Below are 27,437 nucleotides of genomic sequence, written 5' to 3'. Positions count from 1 at the left end.
GTGCACAGCATTTTACTTTATTCTGCTCACTCCAAGTGAAAACATTACTGCAGCAAGTGCTGTATAGTATAAATTAATCTAGAAGAGGCTTCTTAATGAGTGGGATGGAAACAGATTGATGCCCTTCTGGACCTCCTTCCAGCACCTTCATTAACTGTACATAATTTAGACAGTCCTCAGAGCTGGATATATTGGAACACAACTAAAAGTGGAAACCACACTACTATCACAGTTATTCAGATCACACAATACAAAGCTGTTGTACCAAAGAACTGACAATAATGCTACTCTTGGAGCCTTACCAAGGCTATTATGTACCTTTCAACCTCAGTGAAAGATTTGTATTGTACTATTACCCTCCAACATTTATGTCCCCCAAAGTAATCAGAAGTTATCCTCTGAATATCATCAACATCTAAAACAGACGGCATCATCACAGCTGCGTGCTCAGAGTCTACAAGTGTTACAGGACTCGAGAGTTTCTCGGAGCGGATTTTTACTGCATGTCATACCTCCTCCTTTTCTCATCCTGCAGTTTTTATCTGTGCATTTACTGTTTACTATCAAAATAAAGATCCCCCCTCCCAAGCTGACGACTCTGTTACTCTGGGGACATCAATCCTGCTGATGAAGAAGCGGAGAACAAAACAACAAGAGCTCAACAAAGACGTAGCATATTGTATATCTTACAGCAGTTATTATTTCACATAAATTTTATTGTATTCTTACATTTGTCAGTTTTGTCAGACTGAAAGCTGCAGCTGAGGGATGACACCTGGAGAGGTTTGACAGAACGCAGAACGATTCCTAATATAACATCACATGACTTCATCGGTCACATGACTTCATGTAGTTTTCACATTTTAAAAAGTCACTTATATAACATGTCCTTCTTTAACAAATGTGTTCTTCAATATTTTATGTCCTTTCTTAAGTTCTGATTTCACAGGTCTGCAACCAATAAAAATGTGTAAGATTTTTTGACTGTTTCTTACAGATTTTTACTGAAACTGGGAAAAATATTTTAAACATTTCGTCTCGTCAGGTTTTCTTGTAAAACTCATGTTTTTAGTTTAATTAGGCGTACAATGTCTTTATCCTATACTTGAGTCAAAAAAACCATGTGCAATGATGACTTCTTACATTAATGTAATATTTCTAAGAGCGAGACTCGAGAGAAATACATATGCGAGGAACTGAGGGGAGTTGGGTGGGAGGGGTACGGTGGGTTTGGCGGTGTTAGGAGCTCAGGTGATCGTGTCCCAACAGGTTTATTTTGTTCATAGCAAAAGGTAAGAATCTCAGAAAAATTATGCATAGTTAATTGTAATAAAATATTGATTTTTTCATCACTGTTGTGCTTTTTTAATGTAAATTCCTCATGTTTTGCAAAAAAACCCTGTACATGATGGAGGGAATAGAGATGATTTTTGGATTCAACACCCTAAAAAACATCAAATTTACCAAAAATATCCCATGCAGCTGAATTTTTTTTGCATACCTGTGTTATATTTCATCTATGCAATATGCACGAAATCTGAAGGTAACAATAAAAATAAAATGGGAATATGTTGATAAGAGCAGCTACAGACATTCCCACAGATGTACTTTTTTGATATAGTGGATCATGGTAATATGTCGGTGGAGGTGGAGTGTTAATAAAAACAACTGGGAGTCATGATAACGAGGAGACGATACAAAACCAAACCTGGCAATGAGTTAGCTTTCATGTATTCAGTTCACTCAATCAAGGAGAAGAACAAGGAGGTGTAATTCAAAACGGCATTAAAAGCAAGTGGAGTTGTCATTGCTAACAGCTGTACACTACAGGAGAAGCTAATGATGTGCTCAATTCATCTGCTCTTTCATCAGATAATAAACGTTGGTTTCCGGCTGCCTCAAAGTGCCACTTCAAATGCTTTTATTAGCAGGAAGCAAAATTATAAGCTAGCTCCTTCACAGATTTAAATACATGGTGCCGTTCTGGAAAATACCTGATAACAAGCAGTTATATATGAGTATAGAAATGAGTAATTAATACTTTCACATCTGTCAAATGCCCTTAATCAATGCAGCCCACTGTTTTAGTGGAGCAGCATAAGATTTTGACCCACTTTCAGGTATAGTTTGTTTCCCTTATGAGAGTAAATGACCAATCCTTAAGATGAACAGAAATAAAATGTCCGAGTAGCAAACCACAGAACACTTCATTAGAGGCCTGAAAAAGAAGGCAAAATGATGTGAGTGAAGCGGAGCTGTGAAATATGTGACGCAAAACTCGAGAGTTGCAATCATTCATCTGGAAATCGACACAGAATTTATGAATGGGTGTCTAATCGTCACAGATTCGTGATAATAAACCTAAATTATTCTGGACTATAACAATAGTTTATTGGAACAGGGCTCTGCTCAGTCCCTTGCTGGCTACTTACCATCTGCTCCAGCTCCAAGAGCCAGTTCAGGATCGATGGCTGTAAATGTGTTTTATAAAGGCTGCAGTGAAAGAAAAGTCTATTTGCTTAATCTGAATCTATTAAATTATTCCAATGTTCCTGAGCAATAAAAGGTGTGTTTGCATATTGTAGATGTTTAGCTTCTTGCACACAGTATTGGTTCACTTGTAATACCACAAGGAATAAAGTAGTTCTTGTAGTCTCGTCCAAAAGAGCAATTCTGAAAAGTACAAGTGGTCTGGTGAAACAAGATATGACCTTTGTCCAACTGCTATTTTTCTTCACTGCAAGAACACACCTAGAGCCACTCGACACCTGGATGCGTCGCTGACAGTTGTGTGGAAAATCCACTGTTTGAATGAGCGTGATGTGGCAGTTATTTGATTTGATTTAGAAAATACACTGGCAGTAAAAATAATCGAATTCATGTTTAATTCATTGTTAGTGAAACTTTTTAATGAGCTTTATTTACATAGCAAGGAACAGTTATGGCTGAATATTTGTGGCCATGCAGGATGCGCATTAAACAATCTGCTGCTGGTCTCCTGTGCAAATGAGATCAAATACTAATGTTGAGTTAAAAGGCTGACTCACAGCTGGAGATCCATTTCATTTCCATTTCTTACGAGTGTTGGACGGGTTAAGCTCAGAGCTGTCCAGCCCTGTCTCTCAGAAATATGGTTTAGATGCTACTAATTTGTTTTTGCCATCTTAAGGGCAAAACAAGCAATGCAGCCATAGAAATTATAGGACTCCTGTTTGGTGTGTGTGTTGTTTGTGTAAAGTTTTCAGTCATGGAAGCAAGGCAGCAGGTTTGGGGACAGTGGTGTCCTCCACTTAACCAAATACAATAACTTGACAATTTGACATTTATCAAATTAAAAAAAATAAGTTACATTTATATAGTGCCAACAGTTACCTCAGCTTTAGGTAAAGACTGTAAAATAATATGATTACCATATATTTTACATTATTTCATACTCTCTAGGTTTAAACACAGATCATATCTTACAGCTCTGAGATATCATGTACTACTTTTGGTCCAGACAGTAGCATTGGTACATTTCATTATGGTCTGGCAGCATCCAGAGATCAGTAAAAAAAACTTAATTACTTGGAATGTGTTTAATACATTTAGTGAGATATTACTGAAAAAGCCTTTCCTTGTTTTACTTAATGACACCTCCACTTCAGAGCTCAGCCTACATCACAGCCACCTGCTGTTAGCCTGTTTAAATAAAGCTACCAGATAAAAGTCTGGACATTTGGACTTCTCATTTAATAGTTTTTCTTTATTTTTACTAAATGGTAATTGCACTGATTCTTGTATAGCGCTATAGTGCTCTATATAACATGCCACGTTCTTGAAAGCTTTTAGTGCTTCCTAGCTAACATTCAAACAACTTGGGGTTAGTATCTTGCCCAAGGATACTTGGCATGCAGACTGAAGGAACCAGGGATCAAACCATTAACCTTCCGAGCAGTAGATGACCCGCTTACCTCCTGAACTCCAGCCACCCCAGACTGTACAGGCCTTAATGCTGCTAAGAAACCACAACTAAAGAAAAGCAACAAGCAGAAGAGATTTGTTTGGACCAAGAAACACGAGGACCGGACATTAGACCATCTGTGCTTTGGTCTGATGAGTCCAAATTTGAGATCTTTGGTTCCACCCGCTGTGGAATGGAGGAGGTGTGATGGTGTGGGGGGGCTTTGCTGGTGACACTCTTGGAGATTTATTCAAAACTGAAGGCACGCTGAACCAGCATGGCTACCACAGCATCCTGCAGCAACATGCCACCCCATCATTTATTTTTCAACTGTACAATGACCCCAAACACACCTCCAGGCTGTGTGAGGGCTATTTGACTAAGATGGAGAGTGATGCAGTGATGTGTCAGATGGCCTGGACTCCACAGTCACCTGAACTAAACCCAGTGGAGATGGTTTGGGATGAGATGGAGCGCAGAGTGAAGGCAAAGGGCCAACAAGTGCTCAGCATCTCTGTGAACTCCTTCAAGACTGTTGGAAACCATTTCAGGTGACGACCTCATGAAGCTCATGGAGAGAACGCCAAGAGTGTGCAAAGCAGGAATCAAAGGGTGGCTATTACTGAACCAGACATCCAGTTACAATCAATACATGAGATGAAATTACACAATTTGAGTGTGTGTGTGTGCGCGTGTGTGGCCCTAAGGTTCTGATATTGAAATCTTGCAGTTTCAGCACAAACTGATTAGAAGCGGATGTCTGGTTCAGTGATCCAGTCTTCTTTCTCTCAGGGATCTGTGCTCTCTACCTGCTTCCTTTTGTCAGTCAGGTCTAAAAAGAAGAATGTGAGTATCCTCAGATCTCTAATTCCATCGACAGGCGCGATGGTGGGTTTTGGGTGGGTGTTTTATGAGAGAGATGAGCTCAAGCCTGCGGCTCTCTATTATTACACAAAAAAAAGAGTAAAAAACAAAGCATAAGTAGAACTAGTGCTACAAAAGGAATCTGCACCTTAAAGTTTGTTTTTCATGGCGTCCAGGTAAAAAGAAAAAAGTTATTTGATACAAACACTTTTCCCCCATCTAGTGGCAATAAATCTCAGGGTGTGAGTAATTTGACATATACTGTACATTATATACTGTAAGACAGTTGGTTAGACCAGTGAGACTTCACGTGATATTATATTTTAAAAACTTTTTTATTGTTTTAATATCAGTCACTCGTTCTACTTTTACTTAAAGACACCTCCACTTCAGAGCTAAATCTAAATTATAGGCACCTGCTGATAGCTTGTTTGTATAAGGCAAAAAAAAAAAATTATTATATATAAATAAAAAGACTGGATCACTGATCCAGACATCCAGTTATAATCAATAAATGATGTAATGACAGTGAAGCTGTTTTTTTTTTTTTTACCTTCATTCAGTCCGGAGGGGGGCGGGCAGAGAGAGAGAGCATTTTGTGACTTAAATCAGATAAATAGAGCTAATTGCTTCGCTGTGTCCCCTGCGTGTTCATGTTGTTGTTACGGATGATTAGTCCAATGAATGTGAATAATTGGAAACATGTATACATGGTTATATTGTGCTACAGTTCAAGGTTTCAGGGCCATTGAGGATTTATATTGTTTAGAGGAGGAAGTAGGAATGTCTAGTCACTCACTGTGCTTTGAACAGCACATCAAGTATAACAAAAGTGCTGTTATAATAAAAACTTTAATATAATTCATGCCAAGTTTAATACAGACATATCACAAGTCACATATGCCAAACTTTGTCCCATATTCCTCCTGCAGAGCTACATAAAGTCTTTTTGTTCTACCTGTTTGTTGGACATAAAATGGTAAAATGGGCACAGCTAACCTGCTTTATGTTTAGTTTGTTTCCCCAGTCAAGTTTTTTCACACTAAACTCTTTGTTATTTGTTTCCCATGTCTTTGTGGACCTTGCTTTGTGCACTGGTACACCATCATGTTGAAACAGGAAGGGGTCACCCAGAGTTCCCACTTTGGTCCCACAAAGTTGGGAGCCTGAAATTGTCCAAAATGTCTTGGTATCCTCGTGTATTAAGAGTTCCTTCCACGGGAACCAAGGGGCCGAGCTTGAACTCCTAAAAAACGACCCGGCACCATAATCGTCCTTCCACCAAACTTGGCTCAGAGAGACAAATACTGTTCTCCTTGTGATCGCCAAACCCAGACTCATCCGTCGAGCTGTCAGATGGAGAAACTTCATTTGTCACTCTAGAGAACACATCTCTGCTGCTCTAGAGCCCAGGCATGATGTGATGTACACCACTGTATCCAGTGCTTTGCATTGCACTTGGTGACGCAACTCTTGGTTGCAGTTGCTCAGCCATAGAAACCCATTCAATTATACTCTCTAGTCACCGCTCTTAAGCTCATCTGAAAGTCACATGAACTTAAGAGTTCTGTAGTGATTGACTGCACAAAGTTGGCGACCACAGAATTGGATTTTAGTTTTTTTAAGAACAGGCTCAACGAGGAAACATCCCTCTGACATCCCTTGGATTGAGATCTGGTAACTGGAGGCTATTTGATTTGTTATGTTCAAGAAGCTAGTTTGAGATGTCTTTTTTTATCTTTGTGACATGGTGCATTGCTGGGAGCAGCTGTTTGAAGAGTACGCTGTGGGTACACTGTGATCATAATGGGATCGACATGTTCAGCAACAATACTCGCTGACTGTGGCATTTAAATGATGCTAAATTGGCACCAAGGGGACCAAAGTGTGCCACAAAAATATCCTCCACATTGTTACACCAACACCACCGCTCTGAAATGTTGATACAATGTGAGACAGGCCCGTGCTTTCATTTTGTTCAGGCCAATTTCTAACGCTATCGTCTGAATGTTGCAGCTGAAATCAAGACTCATCAGACCACGTGATGTTTTCCCAGTCATCTATTGTCCAATTTTGGTGAGTCACTGCAAATTATAGTTTCAGTTTACTGTCGTTAGTTGACAAGACTGACACCTGCTGTGGTATTCTGCTGCTGTAGCCCATCGAACTCAAGGTTTCACATGTTCATTCAAAGGTGCTCTTCCATATCTTTCTAATGAGTGGTTATTTGGGTTAGTGTTGCCTTCCTACCAGCTTGAAAAAGCTGGGACATTTCACTCTGACATCTGGAATCGAGGTATTTCAACCAGAGAATTACTGCTCACTGGATATTTTCTGTTTTTTGGACCATTCTCTGCAAACACTGGAATAGTTGTACAGGAAAATCCCAGCAGTTTCTGAAATGGCAGTTTCCTTGGAACCAACAACTTTGCCACATTCAAAGTCACTTAAACTACATTTCTTCCCCTTTTTATTTTTAACTTCAGCACATTGTTCGACTAATTAAATATTTGCATTAACGAAAGTTTAACATGTGAACAAAATGAAGTGGCTGCTTAGTGCATATATGTTGAGAAATTGGCTTAAATATTAGCAAAAAGCTTAGGAGAATAAAGTTTTGTATTTATAAGTAACTTAAAGTAAGCAACATTAAAGTTGGGAGCAAATTTAATTTTAACTAAGATAACAACACATCTGATAAAAGTTAGAGACTGAGTGGTAAATTAAAAAACAAAGGACGTGTCTCGATTTGTAAAATAATTATTTCTAGTCTACAACAAAGACACAACATAGTCACTTTGTATAAACTATACAGGCAAATAACCATAAAACCAGAACTTTAGGAGAAAATAAGCAACATGTGAAGACATGCAAATAAGCAGTCCTTTCAAAAGCAACTGATGAATGTGTTAGTGAATTTGGAATTGAATTTCAACAAAGATGTCAGTCTAATGTTCCAACAATCGAGTTAACACAGGCGACGGTTGGTTACTACCTATATGTGTCTAAGCCAGGTGCTGAGGCAGAGTCATGGGTGCGTCAGCTGCTGGAGATTGCTGGGTGAGAGGACTGCATTTGAGATCATGTAGCTGTTGTTACACCAAAGAACCAAAAGTTCCATAAAATATTTTACATGACAACAAATATCCCAAGTTTGTCTTAAGAGCCGTTAATTTAATACAACCCGATTTTTAAATACACAGTTCAAAAATAAAAAGATACATATACTGAGGATTAGAATCAACTTAAAACAAGAATAAAAGTAATAAGCAGTGTTGGGAAGGTTACTTTTAAAATATATTCCACTACACATTACAGAATACGTGCCCCAAAATGTAGTTTATAAAGTATTCCATTATGTTACTCAAAGTAACGTATTCTGAATACTTTGGATTACTTGATATATTGTCACATTTTTACAACTACATGAATATTGCTGTGACTTATTACTATTACTGAAGGCTACTCACCACTGAGCTAACACTGTTAGCTGGCGTTAGCTGAGGTTAGCTCATAGACTGCTTTCAGAACTGTATATGATTATTTGCAGTTAGCAGGTTGTTAATGCTATCCATCAAGTCTAACAGTCTGCAGTCTATGAACTAACCTCAGCTAACGCCAGCAAACAATGTTAGCTCGGTAGTGAGTAGCCTTCAGTAATAGTAATAAGTCACACAGCAATAGTACATCGAAGATACTGAAGTGGCACATGACGCAGGTAGCTACCACAGCTCAAACAAGCTAACTGCAGTGGGCTAACGTTAGTTTTTTAAAAAGAACTTACTTCCAGATGTTTCTTTAGGTTGGAGTCTTTTGATGCTGAGAGCAGCTTGGTTGCTGACAAACAGAGTTTGCATTGTACGCTCAGATTTTATCCCTTTCTTCTTTAAATGTGAAATGGAGTCAAAATTTCCAAGTAGGAAATGCATTCCTGCCCGTGCACTGCTGCCTCTGTTGTGCTGGCTCTGGGTCCATTGTGTAACTGAGGACACCAACATTAACAGGACGCTTACATTAGAGCCTCTTAATGCAAGTTTAAGTTTCCGACAATGTGTGGAATTACCAAAATGTCAGTTTTGGCCAGCAGTCATAGGTTCCTTCTAATAATATGACGCGAGACTAGAATAAAATGTATCCATGGACTAGAAGACTTTATTGAAGAAGGCACATGTTGATGTGGCACAAACACCAAGCCCTCTAAAAAGCATCTGGCTTCCTTTTATACTCTCACTGTTTCAGGTGAGCATCTGGACTAGCCCAGGTATGGGGGTTAACCAGTCAAAATGAAAACATAACCCTCCACACAAACAAACATACAATAACATTAGAACACATAACAAGCATATACATATTTCCAACACATACTATAAACAAATCAATAACATACTCTTCAACCATTTCTATCTAAATTAAAACCCTTCTTAACCATACTCCCCTAACCTGGCACACTGGTCTGCTCCAGCAGCTCATCAGCAGGTGTTGAGCTGCTTTTACTCTTTTGTTCCACATCCTGCAAGAAGCAACCAGGAAGGGTGAGTACTGCTAACACTTCTCTTTTTACACATACCAAAAGTTTAGGTTACAGACTAATGATTAAATGTGAACAGCTCAAACTTTGGCTCTTTTCTGACACAGGTAGGATGGCCAGTCCCCTTGTCTTTTCACCTTTACAAGCTGTTACTTAAATCCTAAATCAAATAAACCTAATAAAGAATCCATAAGAACAAATGTGTGTTTTTCTTTATTATATTGTTTTAATTCCCAATCAGTTAATAAAAATACAAGTAAGGGTAATGGAACCCCTGGTCTCCATTACACAAAATTAGAGAGGGGATAGCCTAACATATGAAACGGGAAAAGACCGCCATGTAATCCATGTATTTCAACAAAGTAACTGTATTCTAATTATCACCTATTTAAACAGTAACTGCAACTGAATAGTTACTCATATTTTGTATTTTGAAGGTCAAGAAAAAGAAGCCACAAAGATGAATATGTTTTCTTTCTGCTTATGTCTCTGTTCTGTGAGGTGTAACTCAAGGTTGCGTTTCTGGAAAAGTGCTCGCTGCTTTTCCTCGTTCGGTCTTGATCGAAAGGTTCATGACACAGTTCTGTGTCTAGGCTCTTTAACTGATTACCATACCTTCCTGGGGTTGGGGAGGCGCAGTTGTTATGAGGGGTGCTTTTAGGTGTTGTTAGAAGTGTAGGTTGCTCCATGTATTTGATATCAGTTGGAAACAGCAGCTGACAAAGACCGTGGCAGGGATCCTACTTTACCTACTGTCTTTGTTTTTTCTAGTGGAAGATCCCTTTGAAATGAGTAATATGAATCTGAATAGGAATCAGAATGGGCTTTATTGACTGTTTACATGAATGGAGCCTATAATGGTGACAACAGCAACATGAAACAGACAAAAGCAACACATGTTGCATATTTATGTGCAGTGGTGCAGAGTGTGAGGATGCTGCAAAACATTAAGGAATAAATACAGGATGGATAACTTGTTACTGTACATACATGAGGATATACACGAGAAATGTAGTATTTATATTTTCCATTCTTGACTCGTTTGTCTCTTAACATTGTTGGTCTTTCCTCTCGCATATCAAAAAATATTAATTTTTTCTATGAAAACAGAAAAAAGAAGATAAACACCACTAATAATACACAATTTATTTCTTGAAAGACATAATTATTTTCAGAGGACCATATTTTTTTCTTTTCTTTATGTGGGATATGTACACAAACATCCGTGTCCTTGGTTTTAATACCTTACTATATGCAGTTGCAGTCTTTTCCGATATCAGATGGAGGAAATGTAACCTCAGACAGACAACAATCAAAGTCAGTCAGCGTTGCCACATCCTCTTTCACTGGCTGCATATTATCCTCCTATTTCAGACAACTGGTCCAACATTAGCTTCTACTGTTGTTATGGAGCTATAATTTTCCACCAAGTTGCTGAAAAGAGACTGAAAAAGCAGTTAAATCAGTCACCAGCCACATTTTTAGGTATCAAATCTGAATTATAGAAACATAATTACTAAAATGTTCAATAGCCACAAATATAACAAGTAGAAATTATATTTCTGAGGTTACAAAATCGAGTCTGGAGTATTTGAGAGTAATGAAACTGAACCGTAGAGCTGACTGAGCTAAACCCACTGAACGCACATTTCAGTCACGATTTGTTGATTCCACTTAGCCACGGCTTACAAAACCGAATATGACGCTCTTTGTGTCATTCCCATAATCTAAAATATGTAGTGATGATCATGAAATATGTGACAGGGAATGTTACACACTGTTTGACATTTTATTCTTCATTCAGCCGTGTCATTTTAATTGATTATACCAGCCATCTTCCCGCGGTCCGCAGCTGAATGTGTGTGCTCTGAACTAAGCAGACAGCGGTGATACAATCCCTATGCTTTTACTTTACTGATAAATAAATATGGCAGAAATATTGTCTGGGAAAAGCAATTCCTCAGGCGTCACAACAATTCTTGCCCTCATTTTTCACATCCATTGAGAAACTGAAGGGAGGAATTTGACTGCTGCACTGAGAGACACTCACAATGACCCACAGCTGACTTTTGTGTGGAGCTAACCTTTTCCTTTTCTCAAATCATGATGACTGTATGCAGAAATGTGTCCCTACATTATATCCCATGTTATGATTGTTTAGGTGTAAGAAATGGACAGATGGATAGAATAGAAAGGGAGAGTGTAAGAGGGAAGCTCTAAATGTTTCCATTATCTCAGAGTTCAGTTGCTTTGAACAGCAGACCCATCCATCTGTTTCAGCCTCTATGACTTATCTCTGTGTTGGAGGTTAAGGGTACTTTGCATGAAGATTAAGTGTGCTTTCTGACAATTCTGCCCCTTAAGAAAGACTGATGGGCTGGTTTACAGACATCTGACCTTTGGGCCATGGAAAAAAAGTTCACTGAGGAACACTCGGCGAGCAGTGACGAGGTAGACTGGCAGATATCTGAATCCTGAACATTTTTCACAACACCATTTTTTTTCCGTATTAGGATTTTTTTTTCTGCTGATAGTCAACTAAATGGCAGGATACTGAAACTGCAGGCTTAAGCTAGTGCCCGACATGCTTTGTTCTACATCATCCCTGGAAGAACCAAAGGCAATCTCCCTACATTATATTTTATGTTATTAGGGCTAATCAGCAGCAGGGTTGAATTCTAATGAGCCATCCTCCTCTTTAATAATTGTGCAGTAATTAATTGATTATTCCCACCTGCAAACTCAGAGGTCACAGTCAGTTACACAACGGCATGACTTTAGCTACTGAGTGCCCCCCCCCCCTCAAGGACACCTGAGCAAGGATCTTGTGTTTTAAAGTAAAAGGCTGGAGATGGAGTGAAGCCTCCCTTCTCTGTGGCTCTCAGCTACAAGCCCTCTTGTTCTATCTGAAAATGTAAATGGTGCTTCTTTCTTTCTTTCTTTCTTTCTTTCTTTCTTTTACTTCAAGGACTTCTTCAATTTCAAGCACCATTTTTTTTCAAACGAATGCTTCTCCAACAGGAGGTGTTGTTGTTGGAGACTTTTATCAGGTGTGGGCTTCGTTTTTACACGAATGCTTCCAAGAGGACAAAGAAGGGCTAAAGGGGTTACCCTGGCTTAAGAATAGAACAGAAATGCGCTTTTCAGTGTTTTTAGTTTACAACATAGAGCTAAAAAAAGAAGCTGCATTGAAAGTAACATAAAAAGCAGTGACAATAAATTAGTCACCTACATATGCAAAGGTCGGTTTTTTTTTACATTTATAATGAACATACAGTAAAAGAAAATTCGAACTACGTCCTCAACGTGGCTGCGGTGCACATGCTGAAAAGAGAACTGCAAAAATTCATTCCCCACACAAATTAACAATTGATCATTTAGCTAGAAGCAAGGAAACACGCTGAAACGAATGCAGCTCTAAAGTAAGCTATTAAAGGCCGAATGAATGATTCATGTTTAAGCAGCAGCATTCTTTGGTCGTGGCTCGTGTTTCTAGTTTGGGTTTAAAATGTTTCATTACTGAAGTTTTTCTCTCAGGCACCATCGCAGTGGTGCGGCTTCATGAGATGTCTGCAATAGAGGCTTCCCGTGCGCCACTGACACTGATGACAGACACCGTAAATAATCTTGAAAAGAGGATGAATTACAGACACTATCGGGGCTATAAACCTGTCGCGTGTGAAAACTGAAACGGCGCAATACGCGTCATGTTGATGAATCCTCGAAACCTGCGGCTGCACCTGCCGATCACTGAAAACTCCACAAATGAACCGGGTGTCGACGCTGACCCGCTACTTGGATCGCGACGAACTCCCCGCCTCATCCCCCACCACTCCCCTCTCCGCCTCCCCCCGTCTCTGTCCTGCTCATAAATCTATTGGTCGTGGTCTCGCCTTCACTATCCAGCGCTGTGCTGATCAGACTGCAGTTATATTTGGAGGAAGTTGGCAGCTGGCTCCTCACGGCGAAAGGCTTTCCTCTCTCTCCGGCGGTTGGACAGTGGAATTATGAACACAGCTCACAGAGTCTCTATCGCCCTGTCTTGAAGCTGTTTGTTTCGCACCCAGAGAAATTTTACCGACCATGGAGATTGGAGTCTGCGTTCTCTTGGCTTTTCTCTTCCACCAGGTAAGACAGACGAAATGTGTGCGTGTGTGTGAGGGATTTGGGGGACTATTTCACTGAGACTGGAAGCGATCCGACGCTCTTTTTATTCTGGTCTTCCGCCTGGTCTCACCCGGGCTACCCTTGTGTGTTAATGGCGCAAACATATGTGTTGTCAAGTTTGTCCCGAGTCTGAAAATGGCACACGATACATCACCTGCACAGCCAGGTCCATCCGTGCAAGTTTATTCCCGTTTAGTCCTTCTTGCGCGCGTCTGATTGTCATTTAGGGCTCCGAGTTTGGGGCAGAGGATATAGAGGGTCTGGCCGTGTGCGCGGGGTTCGTTCACTTTAGCAATGCCTTTCACATTTTGTGCAGAGAAAGAGAAAACAGGGGAAGGAGAGAAACTGAAGATGGAAGAAGACTGAAGCAGAGCGCAGGGTGTGTATCCTCTGTCTATGTGCAAATCACGGAACCAGCTCTTGTCTCCAGTCGCATCTATATTCCGCTCAGCCACCAACTTGAGCGTTTCTTTGGGCTTGTGAGGGTGTGAGTGTGTGAGCGAGAAGCACACACTGGAGCATGGAGAAGAGGAGAGGAGGGGAAAAGAGGGAAAGGCAGCGGGGGGTGTCAGAGACACAGAAAGAGGGGCAGTGAACTAACTTGGCCGCTCTGCTGTGTTGGGCTTCTCTCTGGGTATTTTTACTCAAGACTACTGGTCTCTGCAGACGTGGGCTCCCTTGAGATATTTAATAAAGCCTTAATTCCCACTGTGATAGAGCCACTCGTCCGTTTGATCTGACTTTAATATGAAGAGAGGGAGCGGTAACTCGAAACAGCTGTTAATACCAGTCAAGTCTTTAGAGCAGGATTTCAGCACCAAGGATGCCGAACCTTCCTTTTATGTCACTTTTGCCGTATTTTCCCCTGAAGAATCATCCACCTTTGTGAACTCGAGCAAGAACGGATCCAGGTGCACAAACGCTTCTTTCCAGCCTTGATCTCTGACCTTCTCTTGCTGATGCATATTCATATATCCCTCTTGAAGATCATAACAAGTTTCCTTTGAAATATTCACTGTGCGATGTCAGGCTCTGTTCGTGTGGCATGCTGCAAAGGTTTAAGCAGCAGCTAATTTTAAAGCATCCTAGCTGAGACTATTTCTAAACACAGCAACAATGGGAGAGCCCCGAAGCGTGCCAGGCAAACAGTTCATTTGGGAAACTCTGTGTTGTGCTGCTTCTCTCGCTTCTCTCATCCTGTGTGTCTCTTGCTCGCCCTCATCTCAGTATTGAGAGGCAGCAGGCAGCACAGCTCTTGTGGTATTTCTTAGTGCACACTTCCTGCTGTGCATTATTCCCTTTTAATTGGATAAGCCATTGGTTGATTTCCACATTGTAGTTCAATTTGCTTATCTGCTGAGATTCAGGTTAATAGTGTCTACAGAGAAATTATTTAACTCCCTATTTTAGTGATTAGGATCTGGCCTCTCTTGCACGCGTATGCTGCGTCTTATTCACACACATGTTTTTCATCTTTGTGAGAAGGCGTAGATTCACTTACTCGCCCTGAAAAACATAATGGAGAGTCTTATAAAATGTCCTCAGTACTGAGTAATTTTTAAAATTTGTGTATTTCCAAAAACCTTTAAACATGCTTTGGGCTTTCCTTTAGCCTCTGCAGCTGATGGACAAATATTTATGTTAAAATCTAAATCTTTGTCCTGTGGCTGTCCTGTCATCACTGACAGCTAAGGTATATATGCACTTGGAATTCCCAAAATATAAATCATTCAGGATGTGAATCCACACTGACTAATGCAAACCAGTGAAACAAAAACATATGACGGTACTGTCCCCTCCAGCGATTTTCTTTCCAGTCTGGCCAAAAACAAACCAAACAGATTTTTATGCAAAATGTAACTTACACAGTCGTTCTACTTGACTCATCATCCAGATGAATAAATATATATTCACAAACTTCCCTTTCTCCCTTGTAGAACAACACATATTGCAGCGTGTAGGCTCAAACTAGTTGTTTTTTTGTTTTTTTAGAGATTGTCAGACAGGTAGTGAGCCAAACTCATCTCCACAGTACGCTGCTGTACCCACCCACCACCCCATCGCACAGATATGCAGATATACGCACACATTGCACTAGTAGCCCCCTCTTTGGTAATAAATCCCTGTTTTCCAGATCGAACGCTAGGCAGTCTCTCCCGGTGGAGCAGTGATTCAGAATAAGCACAGCACAGCTGGGAGGTGCAGGTGCAATGATCCCCCACCCATTCCCACTTTGATTTCTCCTCCTTGTCTTCCTCCATCGAATGCCCTCCCCACCCCATCAAACTAGCTGATTAACCAAACTTTATCCACCATTTATTTTCTCAAACTGCCGTGTGCTGTTTTCTCGCCTCTCACCCGTAGATGAAGACGGTTTTACTACAGTTTAAATTCCCGGGTTGGCACCTGAGCATGTCTGCGCGAAGATTTGCTGTCGTGGACGTTTACGGCTGCGGTGACCAACGGACTGTTAACGTTCCTGTTTAAGCTGCCGCCGGCACCGAGAGAGACGGATAGGAAAGGGGGAGGTCACGGTCCCCAGTAAAAATGTTTAAAGTGTGCAGCCGAAGGCAGCAGCTTGCCATGGTCTCCTGTTACTCATAGATGGGGCTGACCTTCACTGTGACACATACAAACACACACTGGGAGAGTTGACACACACGCTCGCATTTTATTCTTTTATCTCTTCCGTCTCTCACAGACACTCGGTTCTAGAGGCGGGTCATTGATCTAGCACGATCAAAAATAGAGGCCACTGCCATTTCTGGTATGCTCGTGCGATTTATTATTCAGGAGCTCAGCAGCAGGTGTGCATCACGTCGCATGATTTTCATTTCTAGAATTTTTCTGTTTCTAGCTCGAGTCCTTTTTAATCATATACACCACCAGGGTTAGTTTTCAGTTATCGAGGGATTAAATATGCAGTGGCTAGTGAAAGATGCTCAGTCTGCACTACGTGTAGCCTGTGCACTTTAGTGTGCTTTCCTCTTTATGAACTGTACAGATGGAGCCCGTCATGTCCATCACTGGTTACAATCAATTATCCTTTCAAAAGCAGACCTCCAGCTAAGATCTTTTTCCTCTCTCAAGGTTTCTTATGTGGAGTGTCTTTTCAGACCTGGCACCCCTCTGCTACTAAGTGCTGTTTCAGTGATGGACTTTTTATGATGGAGTCTAGTTAAAGAACGGAAGGATGACAAGTTACAAAGTCTAATGATGCCAGTCATTAAGGCAGGGTGGTTTCTTTCTTTTCATTTCATTCTCCCGTCTGTGGTCTTCGCCCTTCCTCACACTTCCCTGCTCTCTTCTCATTCTTCCCTCATCTCTTCTCACGGCGCCGTCGGGTTTCATCTCCCACAGCCGTGCTGCCAAAATAAAGGGTTAGAGTTAAGAAAAATTGCAGAGAAGTTTGCAATCTTAGCAGCCTACAGAGGCACACAAACAGCCTGAATAAAAGGAGCATGAAATGGTTCAAGTGAAAGCAGTCCAATAGCAATCTAGACTGTGCTGTCTAAATGTACCCTGGTGTTACTGTGGTTCTAACAATCAGCTGGTAAATAGGCTTTCTAGTGTGGGGCTTTGAGGTTTCATTCTCCTTCACATTGTACTTATCTATGCTCTTTCCTGGGTGGAAGCACGCAGCCAAGCGTGGTCTGTGGTGTTAGAGTGCTCTTTGGAGATTTTTTTCAGACTCTGCTGTTATTGACAGAAAACTCTAAAAGCTTCCTGTAAATAAAACACTCACATGTGCCCGTACACCTGACCCACAATCACACAACTCCAAACACACACACTTGTTCACACTCTTTCCTTGTAATGGGAGACTCCGAGTTTTTTATTTATCCGTTTATTCCGTTTGTTCCCTTGAGACAGTGGTCGAGCAACATGTTCTGTAATGGGCTGTAAGGTCAAATGCTATCTTAACTCCAATGAGGAGAGAGTGTGACCTTTGAGGGAAAAACAGTCTTCTTCAATCTTCTTTCCCTCGACGTTGCCACTGCACTCGCCGGAGGAAGGGAGTGGGTTAGAGGAGGTCGAAGCAAGGGAGGATGAAGTGCAGAGATAGTGAGGGTAGTAATTAAAGTAAATATGTCCCCTTAGCGCTCCATTAGAATCTGCCAGCATTTGATATAAGTGGCCTAATTATGCAAAACGCCAATGGACGTTATGTAGTGTAATCACGAAATGTGCCAAGTGGGAGAGAAAAAAAGGAAAATGTCGTGTTCTAGGAGAGAGGATTAATGGTGCGTTTGTGAGTCAAGCAAAAGACTAACACAAACATGCACACATGCACAAAAGGCCTCAGTAACCATGTGTGAAGGACATAGCAGTGGAGTTTAACGCCGTCCCTCCAGTTGATCAAGCGTTCATCACAGTTTGTTCTCCCCTGTCAGACAAGCAGATGAACAAGCACAAAGATAAAGTGGCTGACAGACAAAGAGCTATATAGATACCCAGGTCCAGATAACTGATGAGAGAAAAGCAGCCGTGCCCCTGACGGCCACATTCAAAATCTCAAGTGTCAGAGAAAGTGAGATGGTCATGCCGTGCCCCCCTCGTCGTCCATTATCAGCGTTAGCAAACTCTGTGTAACACGTTACAGATATTCAGGAGCTATTCACCTGCTCTGTTTCTCTCTTTTCCAAAACATCCAGATATGTCGTTCCGCTTTCTCTCTCTCTCTCTCTCTCACTCACACACACACACACACACACACACACACACACACACACACACACACACACACACACGGGTCTATGTTTGGCAAGGAGAGCGAGTTTCTTTTTTCAGCATGATTGCGATGACTCCTCTCAAAGTGTGTGAAGCTGCCAGCAGCACAGTGGGTGTATTCATGTAAAAGGCTGGTACAGCGGGGTCCTATTTCTTCCACAAGAGTAGTTTTACAGATAATAGTAGCAGATGATGATACAGTAAGTTGCATTAGCCTTTGCTGCTGCGATGCACTTTTTATTTAGTTCAGCTAAGAGACGCGTTGCAGACCATTCACGAGTCATAAGGGCAACACGAGGGCATAGGTCATTAAAAAGCTGGCTTTTCATCACTGACTGCGTCGTTAATCACAGCCACAGGGTCAAAGTGGTGATTGAGGTTTGTGCCAGCTGCACTTGATCTTTTTAGGTGAGCTGCTCCCTGCTGATGTTTCTGTAGGTGGAGTTTCCAGCTACAACAATGTGTCGCGAGTCACCAGTTAGCTAAAATGGTTCACTGTAGTAGATACGAATGAAGGACACACAAACTCTTGGTGTTCCCGTTTGCATTTTCAAAACGAAAGCAGATTTTAGTTATCTGACTCCACTATTTGGTTGAAATGATCAAACTAAATGGAGCAGTGGGCAGAAAATTCCCAATTCTAACAGTGATCTGCTGTAACAAGCACCTTGGGATGGCAACACACCACTAGGATTCAGGCTGACCTAATCCCAGTTAGGCTTTACACAGAAATGAGATGAGCACCAGTTCTTGCTTTTAGCAAGATTTTTAGATTTTTTTTTTTTTAATTAAATTTTAAGGAGGTCTTTAAAAATAGGCAAGGCAAATTTATTTATATAGCACAATTCAACAACAAGGTGATTCAAAGTGCTTTACAGAGACATTAAAAAACAAAACAAATAAAAAGCATGATTTAAAATTGATTAAAAAAACAGTAGATAAAATCAGTAGTTAAAATGTAAGTTTTGAAATTTAAGCTTGAAAGTGTGGATTTGGTGCTTTATTCAAAAGCAGCTGAGAACAGGTGAGTCTTCAACCTGGATTTAAATAAACTGAGTGTTTCAGCTGATCTGAGGCTTTCTGGGAGTTTGTTCCAGATATATGGAGCATAAAAGCTGAATGCAGCTTCTCCGTGTCTGGTTCTGACTCTGGGAACTGATAAAAAACCAGATCCAGATGACCTGAGGGATCTGGGATAGATGAACACTCGTTCATAAGTATGAGATGCACAGCCTACCATATGCTTACCTTGCACTGTCCCCTATGGATTCGTCTGCTGGCAAAAATGATGCAGATTATTTCCTTGCTGATAATGAGCAGGTTTTTAAAAAAAAAAGCTCACTTAAACTTTGACATGTCTTTTAATATCTGCTTAGATATTTAAGCAACATTCATAATTTGTACAACTGACAACTGCATCTGGACATTCCACCTACAGCAGAATTAGCAACATGGTGGAAAACTAGAGGAGATCTCTAAACTCTCATGTGAACCAGTATAGAATTCACAGGTATAAAGAGGTGTTGATTGGCTCATCACCTTTGCATTGCAGTGTGCCTGTACGTGTATATATGTGAGATGAGTTGGTGAAGTGGTCCCAGCTTTGACACCGAACATATTTAAACACAGTCTGGTGATGCAGTAATAAAACAGAATTGATTGATTTGTGTTGGTCCTTATTCATTATAATACATATTTTTCATGACATTATCATCGGTGAGGCTCTCCCTGGCTGTGTCCTGTACAGTCATACTTCTCCTGGTTGCCTGGATGATGAATGCAGTTAGAGGACAGTGTCTGTGCAAAAGTAAATAAACAAACACGTGAATAAATATGTGTGTCCGTGCACACGTAAAGAGATCAGCTTGAGAGTGCAATGAGATGAGGTTGGTCTCGTTGACTCAGAAAGAAATTTCATGTCTCTCATTTTTACTGTTTTATTTGCTCTGATTGTCTCAAATATAATTCGACTCTATGCAGACACATTTTGAAAGAGTAATTTTTGTGTTGATTTGATCAAAGTAGCCAAAAAGGCTGTACATGGTGTTAAAGCTGGATAATAGTACAGGATGTATTATCACCTTGACTTTAACATTGTTCTTAAAGCAGCAGTGGAAACTGACTCTCTAATGCTCCACTTGGAGCACGATTGTTTGAAGGCATCAGCCCTACTTTTTCATTCTCTCCCAACACGACTCTGGGGTTTTTCACTTCTTTCTGTGTTCAGCAAAGGTCTTTGAAGTAATCAAATCCCTCTCTGCTGTTAAATGGAAATGATAGCTAAGAAGGTCTTCTTGACTTTTACGAGAAATCACTACAGCTTATTCGCTTTATCCTTTTTTTGGCTTTGCTGTGAACAAAAATAGGTAGATTTTTTTTGTTCATCATCCCACTTGCACCACTGCTGCTCCCCCTTTTTCTGTTCTGAAAATATCTCTAGTCTCCTTTTCACTTGGTAGGTAGACACCAGGATGGTTTTTGCATCTACTTTTGTCCGTCTGTTGGCCCTCACGCTGTTTTATCCCTAACTCAGTGATTCAGGAGGCATCAAGTGGGATCTGACGCATGCAGTACCACCCCTGTTGCCTAGATGGCAACAAAATGCCAGATATCCTTGGAACAAACGTCAGGGGTAATTGCCACTTAGATCCACTTAGTGTTTAAACTGCACGTGTGACTGTGTAGGTGTGTACATTTGTTTTTGTGAGATGTTTTCCTATAGATGGATGCTGGTATGGTAAGAGTGCTTTTTGCAAAGGTAGAGAGGCCATTTAAACCCCTGAACTCGCCTGTCAAGAAAAAGACGGGGATTCGAGGACTCATTTGAAGTGAGCACACAAAGCACTATATTGGTGCCTACGCAGGCAGGTCGCTTCAAGGCAATTAGAATAGCTCTTCCCACTTATTGCTTTTGATGTCAGCATGTGGGGGAATGAGAGAGAGCCAACTTTTGCCTGCCACTGACAGAGGGGGCTGCCACCTCAGTTGAATTCCTTTAGACACAATTAATGTCGCGCTCTATTCACAGGTTTATCTCATATTAATGCAGGCAGGTCGAAGGCTTTGAGCTTACAAATGAATTAAATGATGGGGCAAAAAGAATCGAGTAGAAAGAAAAGGAAAGAGGAGTGCCAATGGACTGGTAACAACCCTGTTCGTGACAACATTATTTTCTGGTTTTATTATATTTTGAAGATATTTGATCTCCCTTTAAGGTTTGTCCTCGTGATCTTTCAAAATTCAAAGTTTGCACAATATGTAGGCCAGGAAACGCTGCGAGCTGCTATATGTGACACTTTCAGTGCACTGCAGATTTACTTGTTCACAAAGCTTTCTTCATTTCAAAGGATTCTCAGTTCATAAGGTCCTTTTTAACATGATGCCGTAGCAATCAAAAACCTAAAACTTTACTCTAGCGTGAACCTTCTTTCCTTGTACTGATGCTAGAATCAGTGTGCCCACTACTTCCTGACCTATCACCCTAATTTTGAAGCGATCATTTGCTTTAGTGCTCCTTATCGCCCATGTTTTATGATCTGAAGAGACTCTTTCAAAGTGATCTCAGACCACCTCAGCCAGTTCTTGTTTTGGGAGATCCATGCAGGAGTTTGTCTTCCAGACCCAAAGTAATTAAAACATAGAGTTTAGGGCATGGAGCGATCCATCTGCATAAGTGCATAGATAGCTATTCGCAAGTACACTTAAGGGCTTTTGGTGTTGTCGGCTGTGCTGTGATCCTCATGGGACGGCTGAGGCAGCAGTAATGAAGGCAAAGATGAAACTGTGGCTTTGGCTGCGGTCTGGCAAGTGCAGAGATTTCCATCCAGATACAGTTTCCACCTCTTCACACTCACGCTGTAACTAATTCAAACAACTGCAAACTGCACGCTTGTCATTAAAGCTGATTGTTTTTCACCACAGGAAAGGATTACATTTTTGAGATCCCTGTCAGTTTTCACCTGACAACAGCGATATGACGTGGGGTTGGCTGCCGCCCCTTTCATTATCTCAGCTTCACCCCTCTTATCACCTATAGGGGAGATGCAGTGTGTGCTATAGGCTTTCTGCCACGAGCGAGCTGACTGGATTTGATTTTCATTAGGATTGCATGTCTTCACTGTCACATCCTCTCCCCACCTCGTACGCTTTACTGGACACAATTTTCCGCTGCGGTGGCCCTCGTAGTGACGGCTTGGTTTTTCACGCCGCAGTAGAGTCACACCAGGTGGTCGGTTATCAGCGCATTTACTATTACAGTCCCCCCTGTGGTTGACCTGCTCAGAAAGGGCTTTTCTACCTTTCCTAGACTCCCACTAGGAGACATGCTCTGCTGCGGCACTGGAACAAGCTACCTGCAGAATTATAGAACCTGGAGGAAGCTGTCACAAGTCAAACAATGCTCTGCATAGAGCAGGATTGGGCGAGCATATACTAATACACACACACACACACACACACACACACACACACACACACACACACACACACACACACACACACACACAGTTGACAGACATTTGAAGGCTGTTAAAGCTGAGACAAGCTCATGTTCCTGCTCCACAGAGGGACTGGCAGATCGATTGGGGATAATTATTTCTAATGGAGCCACAGTAGGGAGGAGAGTGTCCTTTTTCAGCGAGCTAGAATGTGTCCACACATGGCAACTGGAGTATTTTTTTTATTTTTGTTTTTGAGAGATAAGAAACATGGTTGTTGTTAAAACTAGCTGTTCTATCTGATACTGTAGGAAACATCACATTTTAAAGTAACGTCGAAATCCTAAAAACAAGAAATGACAGATGCACATTTGTTTAAATAAAATAATAATATTATGCATTAAAATCAAAAATTTAGGAAGATCACACAATGGTTCAGCTCTTTGCATTCTGAACCCCAACATAGCATTGCAAATTTGGCCACACCTAAAGTTTTTCTGATTTCTCAAATTGATTCATTTATTTATTTTTCAGCCTGTGAAGCCGTTAGCCTCATATTTCAAAAGAGAATCAAAAGTTACTAAAATTACAGTGAAAACATCTCGATTTAGACGGTGAGATAGAGAACAGACCACACCTGACCATTAAACAGTTTATCAATTAATTCTGTGCCTCTGAAAATGGCAACAATGTATACCATTATATGTCATTCCAGAACAGTATTTCAAAGTAACCTGCCCTGTGTGCTTACAGCAATAACTGAAGTATATTCTCTGAAAAACAATCTCAACATTTTCGGTGGAGTTAAACAGGAATCATTCAGCACAATTTCAGAGACAGATTTTAAAGTTTTAACTCAAAAATTTGAATTCTCAGTATACACATGCAAGTTTGTCTATATTATATTGTTTATAGTTTTGGACAGAGATCATGATTTATCTCAGTTTAGATTCCTGTTTTTACATACACCTGTTGGTCTGTTCATTAACACATACGTGTAATCGGCCAATAACACGGCATCATTTGGGCATGTAGACGTGGCTAAGATGACCTGCAGTTCAAGAGCTTCACAATGAGGAAAAAGTTATTTAAGTAACTTTGAACATGACATAGTTGTTGGTGCCAGGTGGGTCTGAGTATTGCAGAAACTGCTGATCTACTGGGATTTTCCCACATAACAATCTCGAGGGCTTTTAGAGAGTTCTCTAAAATTACAAATATACAGTGAGGATTAAAATACCTTGTTTGATATCAGAGCTCAGAGTTGAATGGCTGTTTTAGCTGATAGGAGGGCAGCGGTATCTCAGATAACGAATTACTACAACCAAGGAATGCACAAGCACATGAACACACAACATGTCAAAACTTGAAGAAGACCACACGAGGTGGCACGCCTCGACTTCCATGGGCTCACCGATATTAGGCGACGTTTGTCATCGTTTAAATGCCACAGCCTCCCTCAGTACTGTTGCTGACCATGACCTCTCTTATATGACCACAGTGTGCCCATCTTCTAAGGCTACTTTCAGCTGAATAAACCATCTAAAAAACAGATTTCTTTACCAGTTTGAGATGATCATGACAACATGATAATGACCTCCACAATCAGAGTGTGTCTGGGATGTGGTGGAACAGGAGATCACGGATGTACGACTGACAAATCTGCATTAACTGTGTGAGGCTGTCAAGTCAGTGTGGCCTGAAATCTCAGAGGAAAGGTTTTTTGTTTATTTTATCATTTGAATACAAGTTTTTTTTTCCAGTGTTGTATTATGTGAGATTTATTTTTGTATCAGTGATCAGACTGTTTATACAATTTGACCTAATTTGTATGAAAATAGATTCAAACAAATGCCTGGATTTGACTTGTAAATTGGCTTGAATTAACATCGCACTGTTTGATGATATTCTTCTGCATAGTCTTGCTCACTGACAGAAACATGTGCATAACACATATAAAGATGTTGTTCAGTGAGAGACACATTTACTGCAGTATACAACAAATTGATCATTTTGGTTGACTGTGCTATGGTGCCTCCAGTATTTAAACTTTTCTAAGTTCAGCTCAGTTTTATTTCAGTTTTTTTTATTGGCCCTAAATCACAATAACAGTCCCATCAAGGAGAGGGTAAAGAAAAACCACAACAATGAGCATGCACTTGGTGGCAGTGGGAAGAAACCTCCTACAGGACCAGGCTCAGGGAGAGGCAGCCATCCACAATGGGTGAAGGGAGCGAGACAGGACGGTCAGCGTATAATGGGAAACCCTCAGCAGCCCAGGTCTATTGCAACAAAATTAAGGGAGGATTCATGGTCACCTGATCCAGCCCTAATTATCAGCTTTGTTGACAAAGACAGTTTTAAGCCTAATCTTAAAAGTAGAGAGGCTGCGTGTCTCCTGAATCCAAACTGGGAGCTGGTTCCACAGAAGAGGGGCCTGGAAGCCTCCCATTTCTACTTTCAACTACCTTAGAAACCACAGACAAGCCAGCAGTATGAGAGAAAAGTGCTCTGTTGGGGTGATATGGTACTATGAGGGCTTTAAGATAAGATGGGACCTGATTATTCAAGATCTTCTATGTGAGAAGGATATTAAATTTGATATGGATTTAAAAAGGAGCCAATGAATAGAAGTCAATATGCTTAGTCTTTCCAGTCTCTGTCAGTACTCTCGCTGCAGCGTTTTGGATCAACTGAAGGCTTTTCAAAGAGTTTGTAGGAGAATCTAATAACACTGAATAATAATATTCCAGCCTGGAAGTAATAAATGCATAAACTAGTTGTCCAGCATCACCCTGAAACAGGATGTTTCTAATTTCAAAGATAATGTACAAGTTCGAGAAGCAGTCCTACGTATATGCTTAATATGCACACTGAAGGACATCTTGGTCAACGATGACTCCAAGGTTCCTCACAGTGTTACTGGAGCTCAAGGTATCCAGACCAAGTATCTGCTTAGACAGCACATTTCTAAGATTTTTAGGGGTTCGGTTTTATCTGAATTTAGGTGGACATTAGAGATCATCCAGGTCTTTGTCTTCAAGACACTCATGTAGTTTAAGTAGTTGCTGTGTTGGTTAAGTTACTTGAAAATAGTAATTAGTTATTAACTACTGATTACTTCTCCAAGAAAGTAATCCCGTTACTTTACTGCTTATTGTCAAAAGTAATTAGTTACTTTTAAAAAACATGATACACAACCTGAATAGGTGATAAAGCAATAGACCTTTCAGCCCAATTCTATTTTTCCTGCATAATCCATCATATAAAATTGAATCAAACGAAAAAGTCTCCTTTAAAACTTGTTTTATTAGCTTTAATCTTTTAACTTTATGCACATTGCATCAAGCAAAAACTGAATTATATACAACATTCTCTGACTTGAAGAAATTTAACATTTAAACCTATTTTCTGCATATTCCAGTGTATAAAATAATGTTTTGTGTTTACACTCTTTCAAATAGATGCAAGTAAAACAGCAGAAAATAAATCAAAGACTCAGCAGCTCTTAAATCTATTGTCACCTGTTTGGCAGGAGTGGGGCGGGTGGAGGTTTGATCACAGCGGTCATGTCAGTGGATCCGGGAGTTTCTCTGTGAATGTCACGTTCCCGTGCTCGCTGCTCGCTCAGATTTGAAGTTTTATTTTTTACTGTAGAAAGAAGTTTTCTTCCCACGCAGAGTGAACAGTGGACACTAATATTTGTGTCACTTTTTACAGAATCAATCTCAACGTAATGTGATTACTTCCACGCTTTAAACGCTGCATGGTCGTACTCTCTCCATCACTCCATGTTATCCATTGTTGATCTGCACACGTCTGTTGCTGCCACGGACGCCGCACGCTCGTACATCATTGTCATGAGACACTCTCACAAACAAAATCACGGTTTAGTAACGCAGTAACGCAGCGTGCTTACGGGAAAGTAACAGAAACCGAATTACTTCTTTTTTTACAGTGTTAATCCCTTACTTTACTCGTTACTTGAAAAAAGTAACTCGTTACTGCCCATCTCTGTCCATATGGCTTCATGGATAGAGAAACCTGGGGATCATCTGCATAGCAATGAAAACGTATGTCATGCCTTCTAATAATGCTGCCTAAGGAAAGCATGTATGATTGTAAATAGTAACGGTCTTAGCACAGAACCCTGAGGAACTCCAAAATGAACTTGTGTGTGAGGAAGACTCTCCACTGACATGAAAAAAGGTCTCACAGATAGATATGATTCAGGCTAATAAGATATCTGTGAGATGGTTATGGATCTTTTTTGTAATGGAAAAAATTTGTTTAACAAAATTTATAAAGTCACAGTTTGTGAAGGTTAATGGGATCCTCGGTTCAACAAAGCTCTAATTCTTTATAAGACTTGATCAGGCAGCAGAACATAAACAAAAACGTTTCCACTGAAGAAAAAGGGACATTTTCTGCTTCACTGAGTGAATGGATTAAATGCAGAGAGGAATTTCCCCACGGGGATCAATGAAGTATACATTATTATATTATTATTATTTTGGGAAGGTTGGATTTTCTTCTCTTAAAAATATCTATAAGTTTAATATTAATTGATTAACAAAACCTGAAATATTAATAGCAACCTTGGAGATTTGGTAGAGTTGCTTGTGATCTTCTTTGGTTCTCAGTGTTTTTACCTGTAAGTAGAATTATATTTACCTTAGTGTCTCAGTCCTCTCGCCTTTTCCACGATGTGCAAGAAAGAAAAGAAAAACAAACATGAGATCAGTTTGACATAAATAACAGCAAAATC

At 40.5% G+C, this 27,437-nt stretch overlaps 1 protein-coding gene across 1 annotated transcript in view; it reads left to right on the top strand.

The window, feature by feature from the left end:
- Positions 1–13,227: 13,227 nt before the first annotated feature.
- The window catches only part of cdh13 (cadherin 13, H-cadherin (heart)), a 352,583-nt gene continuing 338,373 nt past the window's right edge, over positions 13,228–27,437 (top strand). Inside the window, exon 1 of the mRNA XM_063480168.1 lies at positions 13,228–13,463. Coding sequence (XP_063336238.1) covers positions 13,419–13,463 — 45 coding nt within the window. The 5' untranslated portion in view covers positions 13,228–13,418. The remainder of the gene's footprint in view (positions 13,464–27,437) is intronic.

The sequence above is a fragment of the Pelmatolapia mariae genome, linkage group LG7, assembly GCF_036321145.2.
Source record: "Pelmatolapia mariae isolate MD_Pm_ZW linkage group LG7, Pm_UMD_F_2, whole genome shotgun sequence".
Taxonomy (NCBI): domain Eukaryota; kingdom Metazoa; phylum Chordata; class Actinopteri; order Cichliformes; family Cichlidae; genus Pelmatolapia; species Pelmatolapia mariae.
Note: the sequence above shows the minus strand (reverse complement) of the source record. Positions and strands in the feature narration are given on the sequence as shown.